The sequence below is a fragment of the Gastrolobium bilobum genome, unplaced genomic scaffold (assembly GCF_033153095.1).
Source record: "Gastrolobium bilobum isolate Gb01-03AN ecotype WA unplaced genomic scaffold, APGP_CSIRO_Gbil_v1 utg455649, whole genome shotgun sequence".
NCBI lineage: Eukaryota > Viridiplantae > Streptophyta > Magnoliopsida > Fabales > Fabaceae > Gastrolobium > Gastrolobium bilobum.
Window position 1 is genome coordinate 11317 of NW_026898179.1, and position 13136 is coordinate 24452.

General features: G+C 36.8%; 1 protein-coding gene across 1 annotated transcript; it reads left to right on the top strand.

The window, feature by feature from the left end:
- Positions 1-9853: 9853 nt before the first annotated feature.
- LOC133313599 (uncharacterized) lies at positions 9854-12753 on the top strand (the record flags this gene model as incomplete). The annotated part of the gene is made up of 4 exons (XM_061514993.1): positions 9854-10952; positions 11142-11691; positions 11742-11958; positions 12226-12753. Coding segments are annotated over exons 1-4 (2394 nt in total), but the record flags the coding sequence as incomplete, so codon positions are not given.
- Between the last annotated feature and the right edge of the window lie 383 nt (positions 12754-13136).

Genomic DNA, 13136 nt, shown 5'->3' on the forward strand with positions numbered 1-13136 from the left:
ATTCAAACAATTGCCTACTCCCATGCCACATGCAGGAAGATATTGGTGCAATGAGAATATTTTGAAGACAATCATAACGTTCCATGACATACTGAAACATTTTAAATAAACACCAGACCTGCAAACATGAAACTTAAACAACGAATTTTATTTCTTTTTATTAAACAACTGCTAACCTAAATAAGCGCACTTACCAAAAATTTTAATTTTCACATCATGCAATCAACTTTCACATTAGATTTCCACAATTGATGCAAGTAACAGAAAAATTTCTTCGTGGTACTAGTTCGAGTAACACATATATAAAAATAATAAACAATTTGACAACTAGTAGTTACCACAACCAAAGACAAAAAAATTTCATACCAGCTTACTTCTAAAACTTGAGTTATTCATGCTGCTTTAAATAAAAGAATGATTTATTTCGGAATTAAGCTTTTAACAGAAAAGTATCACTTTCAGTTTCCAAACAGAAAAATTTCAGTGCAACAGAAACATATAGTAGATGGGTACAGTTCAAAGTTCGACATTTCAAAATTAAATTTTCCTTTAAATCCAATTACAGTTCAACACCAAGAGAAATACTAAGCACCATCAAGTCATTTATTTTATAGTATAAATAAAGTATACAAAATTAATTCAAACAACCTACATGCCAAATACAAAATATTTTGTCAAAACATATTATCTTTCAGTCCTCTTTAGTTAGTCTAAAAAGACCAAAAGGATTTCAAGTGCTAATTGAACTACATACCCATGTGTCCACTTAAGTCAAGAACCAACGTAACACTCTGCTTAACAGTTCCAATTAAAAAGCATCAAATAAAAACATTGATTTAAACAGTAAGGATTCATATTAATTTATTTCTATGGTTTGAATACACATGCAATAAGATCAAGAGAATGGCTGATCCAAGGATTTTATAGAGTAAAAACTACTTTTATAATGTGTGCTACTTCATTATTTTTCTCTATAATCTGATCCTATCTTACATACATTAACACATAATCATTAGATATCTTCATTTAGTTAATTCAAAGGAATTATCAACTCAGCTTTGACCGAGCCACGAAATTTTGGAGAAAAAATGGTTGTCCATGGAGCTTTTTGATCTTCCATTGCTTGGAGGAGTCTTGGGTTAGCTTCTAGCCTTTGTTGTGAGTATGTTTCCATCCCATTTACATGGTTTAATTGTGATTGAATTTTTGGAAACCTAAAGCTTGATTTGATGATGTGTTGTGTTAGAGAGCTCAATTTGAAAATGTGTATTAGATGATAATGTGTTAGAATGATGTATTAGAGCTAGAAATGCGATGAAATTTATTGGTGAAAATTGATGAATTTAACTTAGAAAAATTTGATGATCATGATTTTGGACTTGTGAATTTTGGTGTTGAGACTTGTTTGATGAATTGTGGCATGATGGTATGATGATATAATAGGTTGTATGAAGGTTGGAATGATTAAAGTTGTATGGAAATTCCTTGGAATGCCATAGGTTAAAATTCGATTCTTTGAGGAAAGATTGAGGAATTGATGTTGAAAAATGAATTGGATAATGATTTGTGTAGTTATATGGTGCTTAGATGGGTTGTGTTGTGCTTGGAGAGTGTTTGAATCAATGGAGAAAAATGAATTGTGTTAGAGACCTAAATGAGCCCAGAATGAAATATTTCGCAAAACGATGCGTAAATGTCGAAAAACGGAAAAACGACGATTGAACTAGCCTCTAAACAACCTAAGGGAGTGTTATAAAATGAGAAAGAAAATTTAGGAAAATAAATCTCAAATTTACACCTACATGGCCGAACCTCCAAGGGGAAAAGGGGTGATTTGGCGATTTTCGCGTTTTGATGTAATTCGACGCGAAAATGACGAACCGGCACTTGAACCGGCCTATTGACAACCTAATGAGACGTAACAAAATGAGAAAGAAAATTTAGAAAAATAAATCTCACATTTATACTACAATGGCCGAACCATCAAGGGAGGATGGGGAGGATTTTTGTGTTTTTGCGTTTTGATACTATTTGACGAGTACTGATGGATGTACGTTATTGTATAGGTTGCCGTACGTCGACCTGAATCCCGAATCTTGAATCAGTGAATTGCCCTTGGTCCGGGACCAAGTGGATTGAGGTAAGAAATTGGTTCATTACATGTGTAATTATAAATTAACGTGTATGGGTTGAACTGAGAGTGATTGGGAATGTCCTCTGTGTAGGCATTCCGCTGTGTACCGAGTTGAGGGATAAGCTGCTGCGGAGCTTGTGGAAACGCAAATTAAGGTAACCTCTTGGTACTGGGGCTTGTTCCCCTTTTCTGTTCCACCTTGCCAGTTGATGGCAACGGTAGGAAGTGTGTATGAATAGTATAGAACACATGAGCATGCATGCATTATTGCTATGGGTACTTATGTACCGAGTCTCTGGCCAGTAGACAGTTTTATTAGCCTTCGGGCATTTTCGGACTTCCGCTGGATAGGTCTCCAGGAGGGAGTTCCAGTTGACTGCGGTCATGGTGTGTGATCCGGGTAGGAGCACACTAGGAATGTCTTTGGCGTTTTGGTTGGTTTGGGCATCATGGTTGTGGTTTCTGTGAACACACCTTGGATGATACCCATAGGCTTATATATGCCGAGGGCGTACGTGGAATTGGGGTTACCATCCCGTATCGTCGTATTTTGTTTTCTTTATATTCCCCCTTCTCTAAATCCCATGCTATATCCCGTTTTCAAAGTGGTTGTTGTATTCTATTGATATGCATCGAAGTGAACCATTGGGTGGAGTTTTCTCCAGAACCTCTTGGTTACTGAGATATATTCGTATATCTCACCCCGTCTCGGGGCATTTATTTCAGGAGGTAGCAGTGGAGCAGGAGCCTCGGGCAAGAGGCCCGCAGAGTGAGCGGTGGAGCGCTTCTTATTTTGCATTTTGTTGGCCGTGTGGCCTAGGCTAGACTTAGGGCATGAACATGTCATTTGTATTTATTAGTAGCTTCATTAGCATCTTGTTCATGCCATTTTGCCTAAGTCTAGTAGTGATGTATTTGGTTATGTTGTCTTTTAATTAAGTCGAAATTTTAGAAGAATGTAATTTGAAGTTTTAGTTTCAAGTTGTAATTTGTAAAGCCATATTGTAATAGTATTGATGCATGTCTAATTATGATGGAAGGGCCTTAGGCCTATTTTAGGTTATGATAATATGTATGATGGAAATATGCATGAAAAAGGTGTTAGTGATTGCAACTACTTAAGAATGATTAATATGGACTCTATGTTTAATAACTATAAACTGGATTGGGTTGTAAGTGCCCCAAGGCGTTGTTGGTCCTTGTGTGTGCCACCCATTGGATTATTACTGTATTATCATGTGTTTATTAGGTACATTTGAGGTTTAAATGATCTTTTACAAATTTGGGATTATTGGAAAAACAAAGGAAACTCTGGCGAATTTTCTGTAGAATTGGCAGATTTTAGGCGAACTTCGGGAGAGCATATCTCCCTCCATAGAAGTCCCCTAGGGACGTGCCATACGTCATTTTGAAGGTTGTGATGTCCTCTATCTTGTGTCAAAATTTGAGGAAATTCTGGATTGATCTTCGGCCTGAAATAAATAGAGAAACACGGACTGCCCATGTGCCCCTGCACCTGAGGCAGATTCTGGACCGGATTTGGGAAATTAATTCCCGCTTCGTTTCTCCGTCAAATTAAGCGTGTGATATGTCAAAATGAAGTTTGAGATGTCTAGTTTGTAGGATAAAAATTTGAGAGCAAATGGTTGAGTCGATTGAGTGCAGTAATTCGGGCAAAGTGAGTGGTTTGGGCTGTTTTTGGGGTTGTTTGGGCTAATTGCTTATCCAACTTCAAACGGCGATAACCGGAGCAAATGAGCTCCGAATTGAGCGTATTTTAGCTTGTTAAAAAGGGAATTAAGTAACACAAAGATATAATCTGAGAAGTAGGGTTGGTTGCGATCTGTTTGGTCGCAGAAAAACTTAGAGTGTAACATATTCGAATTGGTGTAAAACGTAAAGTTGGAAATTGGCTAAGTGAGTTTATGGAACTCCTTAGTAACTTATAATAAGTAACGTAAGTGATAAAAATAGTTTAAATAAGTCTTCCGCAAGAGTTTATGGTTACGGTCACAGCTTTTAATTATTACGCCTTTTTATGTTTTAAATGCTCGCGTAATAATCGAAAAAAATTTATTCGCGTTTCATAAATGAACTGCTGTGATTGTAACTGCGCTTAATATCATAATTAATGTTAACAATACCGGTACGTAACGGGCTGTTACACACAACACATTAAAAGTTTAACGAAATGGTTATGAACAAGTATGTGAGGGTTTCCAAACAGAAACGGGGACAAGACATATTATAACCAGTCCAAAAAATCCATATAATCAAAGGCACGCTGAATACTTAATGGTATAAGTAATCACATTTCAACATCATAAGATATACCAATAGATGCATGAAATAAAAGATTCAAAACAACCAACATCAACAACCATAGACTCATTGATAGGTTTACAGTGTAATTTAGATATTAAAATGGAGTGATAGACATAGTGATGGGTTCAATTAAAACTATGCACCAAAATAAAAGTTTACGGTTAATTGATTAATATGGGATGACAACATAATGGTGATCGTAAGCACGGTTTGATTAAGGCAAGTTGACACCCAAGATAAAAAAAATGTAATTTATATCGTATGTAAGCTACAACATATTACCCTATACGTCAATCAACTTATGTAATTTAGGTTCTTAATACAATTTTATATCGTTCCTATGTCAAGCTTTCTATACACCAACTACATTCTCGGTATATAGAAATTAGTTCACAGCTACACAAAATTCTTATAAGTTTAAACATTCTTGGTGAAATTTGAAACTTAGTCTACACAATACAATTGCATACAATTACACCATTATCGTTTAACATTCTCAATCAAGCCATTTTCATCTGCACAACAGTACCTATGTATTATTCTTTCAAACAGAGAATTAAGCAAGCAAGAGTTTCAATTACATGCATTCTATTTTTGCAAGTACTTGGTATTAATTGAATTTTCAAATATTTAATTCTATCAAAACAAGAAAGTAAATCAATACAATCAGAGATCGTTCTTAAACATGTCCGAAATAATCACAAAATAACCACATCAATGCATACTATTCAAATTGACAAACATTACACACATAATACGTAGAGGGATAAAATCAATTGCACTCATACACACCACCTCTTAATTCACGGTTTCATCCTTAGAATTAATGACTAAACTTTCTCAAGAATGATGTCTAGTGCCAATTCACCATTAGAAGGTTTATAGGAAAGTAAACTCACTAGTTAAACTTTATCTAGTTCACTCTATTTCCTAGAAGCATTAATTAATTTTTACTTATACAAGTGTTCCATCCCTAGCTAAAGTGGTTGATTCACAGTTTTCAAATGGAGATAACAAGTTCACATAAAGCTAGATAACTTCATCCTAACTCTATGCTACGATATACATGTGAGGATATAAATTAAGAAACAATTATGCAACAAAATCATCATAACCGAATTGTTAAAACATAAACCATAATAAATCTGAATTCAGCCAACAATTTCTATCATCCCAACTAGGTACTACAACAAGCACGTAATGATTATATATGTACCAAAGAATCAGTTTGTATCAATAATCATCCTAATTGAATTGTTAAAGCAATAATCATGACAAATCCAAATTCGACAATTAAGGTCATATCCAAGTCCAAACGGCTTATTATCCTTCATAACTTCAAAGATTACAACACCTAGGTAATTCATAAATCAGAATGGACACTTGCAATGACAATCCTTAATTAAAGGGACTTATTATCATTCAAAATTTTCAACCATCCCAAAATATTCACCACAACTTCAAACATATAATCCATACATATCATCCATAAGAAAACATAATTTATATTTAATCAATAATTCAGGGAACAGTTCTTACTTACACACATAGTGCTCAAGCACTAGTACTCCCCGTAATAACCATGAGTGTGCACATACTCCTTTCGCGGCCGTGAGTTGATCAGGCTCACTACCAAGCAAGAAGATGGGCATATCCATGCTTAATACCGGTACTACTAGCATTATCACACCTCCAACATAGAATAATTTCAACTAGGGACACTTCACATTTAATTTCAAAAATCAGAAAAGCAGCGAGCTCATACAAGAATTCATACAATCAAATAACAACACTGACATATCAACCAAAAATCTTTCATCATTCTCAAACACCTTGAATCAAAACTGCTCTGATACCAATTAGTGTAACACCCTCCCTTGTGTGCACCCAAGAGAGTTTGTTTGCTAAGCGGAATTAGAGTTTTTGACGTCATTTTAACTACTGAAAAACCATTTTAATGTTGCTAATTAAAAAGTATGATTGAAATCAGGTTGCTTACAAAAATCAGAGTATACTTTCTAATTTCATTAACTTGCTGAAAACATTAATTTCCTGGCAAACCTTGCTGTATTCAAAAATTCGTATAAAATCAAGCTTTCACAATTCTTTTGTAATGTTTATATAATCAAAAACTAGACACGTGGGGCTTCGCGTGCATATAAAATAATAGGAAATCGGAGTTCGTTTGCCCTTTGTAACGTAACTCGCAAAGTGCTCGCGAGACTGTTTAAAAACCAATACTTAATAAAACGTCAAAGATATTTTCACAAAACGTTTCTAAAATTTGTTTCCAAAATACATACTGATAATAAAAATCTTAAAACAGTAGTAAAATCATAATCCAACAGTAATCCAACTACTCAATTTAATACAGTCATCCATCAAATAGACAACAACATCAATAGTTCAAACAGCAGCACATAACAGCAAAAATCCATGTAATAATGACTTCATATGCTCTTCCGTCCTCCTGCCATTTTGTAAAATAGCAGCCCCAAAGGGGTGAGAAAAATCCCAGTAGTGTGGCAACAAAACCAGTAATGCAACAGTACTAACTAAATACAGAATTACAAAACAGTCGCATCATCAGTTCAAATCCGACAATTACTAATCATAATCATAGTGCGTATATAACGCCAGAAGTGTACGTTCATAGCACTACGGTGCACGTATCACTAACATAATATCATATTGCGTATATAACGCCAGAAGTACGGGATCGCACCATCGTGCGCGTACTAAACAAAACAGTGGAGTAACCTGGGTGGCTCCTCAGAAGGCCTCCAACTGTACCTAAGCGGACTGAAGCCAAGTGTCCCATACCCTGGTACCGTAGGGATGCCTACATGATGCGTGCTCAAACGTATGCTTAGTTTACATAATTATTTTCAGATGCCAACATGAAAATTATGCATGTATGCTATGTCATGAATCACACACAACATACAGTAAAAAAATCATGAATGCGTATGCATGACTAGATAATAATCAGAATGGCATATACACCATGGATTTCCAATATCAAGTTGCTGAATATATTTACTTTTCAAAACAGAATATCCAGCATATCATATTCCATAATAGCATGTGAATAACATATACATAATTCGAATCCAAATCATGAGAGCAACGTTCACAATCCATGTACTAGCTAGCAGTCACAGAAGGTAATGCCACCAGACACTTACCTCACACGTCACAGTTAATTTACCAGGCAGCAGCAAAATAATCCAAGTCTCAGGGTTTTGCGTACCTAATATACAAGTGCAATAAATCAGAATGCGTCCCAAGCCATTCCTAGAAATTTACCAACAAGCCTCCAAACTTTAAGGCTCATGTACCCCATTCGGCCATCATGGTTCTTTTCTTACAAAATTTCAGGTTCCAATTCGGTTTACCCCCAAGCAAACAGTGAAGAAATCCAAGGTTCACAATCTACTCATATTCGGTTTTAAGTTCCTGATTTCACCTAAGTTTATAAATTTTATACAGCACAAATACCCAATTGGTTCCTATCATGGTTTCTTTCCTAATAGCATTCTGCCATTAATTTAATTTTCACGAATGATTAACCACGAATAAGTCTCAATGGCTTACTCAAAACAGAACCGGTTTTGACACAAATTATTCAAGACTTTATTCATCAATTTCCTGCTTCTCTACTCACGGAGTGCGCAAAGAAGAACCTATTTATCATGGTGTATATATATAATGAGGGTTTTACAATTTATACCGCATTTGAAGAAGGACTTTAAAACAGAATTTATTTATTTATTTTTCTTAGGCTTGAACAATTAAGCCTTAAGCATACTAATTTCGTCCCTCCAAACACAAGAGAGACCTAATAAATTTCCTAACCCAAGGGGCAGTTCAATAGCGCAAAACAAGGGCCATTTTTCAACTCATAACGGAATCCATTTCAATTTTCATATGCTTACTTCATGGCTGTTCATAGCATTCAGTTTAAAGCTTACATTAGTTGCATTTCTAGAGCTGTTCTAAATGATGGAACTTAAGGAAAATAGAACGGCAGAATTAAAACAATCTCCTAACAGGAATATAAGACCGCATGGGAAAAGCAAAGGAGGAGAATTAAGGAAGAAAAATACTAACATAAAATTCTTCCTAGGTCAAGCAGAGAGATCGAACAGTGGTGACAAGGAGAGGGTTAATGATTCGGTTCTTACCTCTTGCACACACCTACAGCTCCCAATTTAATCAATGTACAGCGGTCACCAAGCGAAGAGCACACAGCCAGCTTCCTAAGTTCCAAAGTTCCAGATTATTGCATAGGCATAGGCATTTTACTCCTTACACCAGTAGTTCACAACTTGAAGGAAATGGGGATGAGGTACAATATCTTGGTTTTCTTTCCCAAGTATGTTTTCGGTCAGGGAAATGAGAAAATAGGTTCAGATGCTTTGCTTTGTATCTAAGGAGTTCATGGTCTCAAGGGAAAAGGGGCTGAGTTGCAATATTTTTCTTTTCTCTTTGGGTTCCTTGCATTTACGGCCTTGAAAGATGAAGGAAGAAGAGAGGTGTTGGGTTTTATTTTGCAAAGAATAGTCTGCTCTCTTCCTTCTAGAGTGCGCACAAGAGATGGAGGGAGAAAGAGCTTGAGTGCTAAATCAATATGACACAATTCAAGTTTCTTATTTGCTTGTATTGGCTGAGTGAGGAGGCAATGGCTGACTTACTATTAACAATTGCAAACAAAACAGAATTCTATCATATACTTATGCGCACACGTTATGGAAGAAACATGGATGGGTGGCTTGTGACAGATTAAGTTTGAATGCATAAAGCATCTGATCAGAATTTTTCTTCCTATCCATATGCATAGAAAATGAGAGATTAAAGTAACTGATCTCACTTTTAACCAATAGGAACACATGCATGTTGACCCCGTTCTTCTCATTGGACGAATGCTATAGAAAATCTGACTAAAGGTTGTCTAAGGCTACAAGCAATTAGCTAGCTTTTGGTTCTCTCCATGCGCATGACTAGAAAATGGAATGATGAGTGTGTGTAGCTTATTACCCAATGGAAAGTAGCATTCAGATTTCTCTTCTAGATAAGCTAATGGATAAGTGTATGCAAGATTTATATTGGGCTGAAATAAGCCTTTCTCTTGGACTCTTGGGTCGTGGCCCTAGTAGGCAATTGGATTCCAAAACTAATGTCCTAGTTGTTCACTGGTTGTTTCATGCACTAGCCTACATATTCTTAGTTCAATTATTTAATTTAGTTGAGGTATTTTTATTTGTATTTTACGAATCAAATCAATCACACTCTTCTTCACTTAGTGATTCATAATGACTAAGATGAAATATACAATTGCAAAAAAAAAAAAAAAAAAAAAAAAATTTCTACGGAAATTAAGATTGGTGAGCGATGAGTGAGAGAGAGAAAGGTGATCATGGGAAGAATCCTGGCAAATCAAGTGAAGAACTTGACATTCTTCAAAGAAGTAATAAGAGGAATAAAGGTGAGGGAGATCAGTTTTCAAATGATGTATCTATGATACCTAGACATGAAGGTTGGATGGAAGATGAGAATGGCCAACGTTCAACCTGGAGGGAAATTCTGATGCGTCATAATGGAGAAGATGATGAATGGGAAGGAGAGGCGTCTGCCGAGGAAGACTTAGATGGGGAGGAACCTGCTGAGGAAGAGGATGTCAACCATGGAGGAATTAAGATGTGGGAGGAAGATGATGGGCGTACTTATTTTAGTTGCACCAAAAGAGCAAGGAAGAGAATGAGGAAACCTTGGGAGAAAGCTCTGATTGTTAAACTCCTTGGGAAGAAAATTGGGGTGGAGTTTATGAAGAAAAAAATAAATGTCTTATGGGCTAGAAAAGGCAAAATCAATGTCACTGATATTGGTAATGACTTTTTCGTAGTCCAGTTTAGTGAGAAGGATGATCTCAATTTTGCGTTGAACGGTGGTCCATGGATTGTTTTGGGTCATTATTTATCGTTGAGGAAGTGGGAACCAACTTTCAGACCTAATAGTGCTGGAATTGCTAAGATTGCTGCTTGGATTCGTCTACCGGATATTCCCATTGAATTCTATGATGAAGCTTTTTTTAGAAGGATTGGAAACTGGTTAGGCAAGATGATCAAGGTAGACAGCAATACAAATGCTCATGTAAGAGGACGGTTTGCAAGAATATGTGTGGAACTGGACCTATCTCAGCCATTAAAGGGTGATTATGTGCTGGAAGGATTTACCAAACAAATTGAGTATGAAGGATTAGGGCTCATTTGTTTTGGTTGTGGGAAATATGGACATAGCACCGAGAATTGTTCAGCTGCTCCAAAGCAACGCAGTTCATCCGATATTCATAATGACGATCAAATTCATCAAGAGGAACCTGGCAACTCAGAATTCCATCGAAGCAAAGGATTGGGACCTTGGATGGTTGTTAACCGTCAACGCAGGAGCCGGCAACCTCCTCAGACGGCCGGTGCAGTCCAGCCAGGCGCTGGTTCAAAAAAGTTACAAAGGAATAATGATAAGGGAGTTATGACCAGCGATAATCATGGAGATAATCATGGTGATAAGAGAGTTATGACCAGCGATAATCATGGTAATCATGGTAATAAGGGAGTTATGACCAGCGATAATCATGGTAATCATGGTAATAAGGGAGTTATGACCAGCGATAATCATGGAGATAATCATGGTGATAAGGAGGAAATTACGCAATCACGGTTTGCAATCTTAACAGCTGGACCTATTAATGAGGAGGATCATAATCAAATAATTAATTCTGTTACTCCTCATATGGGGGCCCCTCAGTTTGAAATTCCTCAGAAAATATGGACTAAATCCAAAAAGTCCAAAGATACCCCTAGGACTAAATCAACGGTTCCTACTATGCATGCGGCTTATTCTTCAAGCACGGGTAAGAGGTGTTCAGTCCAGAGTGAAAATCGTGAAGATCATACTCCCGTTCCACCATCTCCATCAATTGCTACTCCCATGGCGGTTAGTCATATGCAAGCAAATCAACATGATCAGGAAAATGGGATGAAAGCAGATAGCACTTTGAACCAGAATCAAGAGCAGTTATATGACACATTTCATAAAACTGGTCCTGATATATCAGTTGACAACAGCAGCGACATCCAAAATCCTGAAACCTTAACCATCTCTACGTGCATGGAGGTGGACAGAGTTCACCAGGAAGATATTTCAAGAATGAAGGATGCAAGAACCTTGGAGTCTTGCGTTCAACATAGTTTTTAATGAATTTATTCTTCTGGAACTGTAGGGGAGCAGTGAAACCCCAGTTTCAAAAATCGCTTTTTCTGTTTACTAGGAAATATAAGCCTAGTATTGTAGTGATTCTAGAACCTCGGTGTAGTGGTCAAAAAGCTGCTGACATTATCCGAAAATCTGGGTTTAAGCATGCTTTTGTTCAAGAGGCAGAAGGTTACTCAGGGGGTATTTGGATCCTCTGGAATGATGAGACTGGTCTCGTTGAAATTGTTAATCACACAAAACAGTTTGTTCATTTTAAAGTTCAGAATTTTCATGTTCCTTCCTTTTCTTGCACGGCAGTTTATGCGAGTCCTAGGGAAGAAAATAGAAAGGAGCTATGGGATGATCTGCTAAACATTAGTCTCCATTGTAATGGGCCGTGGTTGGTGGCTGGGGATTTTAATGAAATAGCAAATCGGGATGAGAAGAAAGGTGGCTGTAGAGTTAACTTAAACAGATGTTCCAATTTTGCAAATGTTCTTCATAATTGCAAGCTGCTGGATCTTGGAGGATCAGGTCCTTGGTTTACATGGAAGGGTCCGAAGTTTCTTCATCTTGATCGTGTTTTTAAGAGGCTGGACCGAGCCTGTGCTAATGCAAGTTGGAAGACTACCTTTACTGATGCTGGCGTTAAGGTACTTCCACGGATTTATTCTGATCATAGTCCCATTTTGGTCTACTTGTCTAACTTGGACACAGGTTGGAAAAATCGTCCCTTTCGCTTTGAGATTGCTTGGATGGAGCATTATAACTTTACTCAGTTTCTGGCTAGGAGCTGGAATGTTGTGAAAGACACTAGAACGAATCTGCATGATCTGACTCCAAATTTAAAAAGATGGAACAAGATAGTCTTTGGCAACATTTTCAATAGGAAGACTAACCTATTGCATAGTATTGCAGAAATTCAGAATCATGTTGATTATCATACCAACTTATCTCTCCAATCTAGAGAAAAGGAGGTTAGGAAGGACCTTGATGCGGTTCTCATACAAGAAGAGATCTTATGGTTTCAAAAAGCCAGGGTGAAATGGATAAATGATGGGGATAGAAACACCAAATTCTATCACATTAAAACAGCTACTCGAAGAAGTTCGAATAGGATTCTTGAGTTAAAAAATTCTGATGGGATTTGGGTGAAGGAAGCTAGACAACTTCATCAATTGGTAACAGATTTCTATAGCAACTTGTTTAGTGAGGAAGTCCTTAATCGTGATTGGGTGAAATCAAAGACTACTTGGCCCCTTCTGCACGATGATCTGCTATCTAATCTGACTCGTAATCTTTCGGATGACGAAATTTCAAAAGCTGTTTTTAGTATCAATGGGTCAAAAGCTCCAGGGGAAGATGGTTTTCCAGCTGCCTTTTTTCATAAGAATTGGAGTCTTATTAAGACTAATGTTATTAA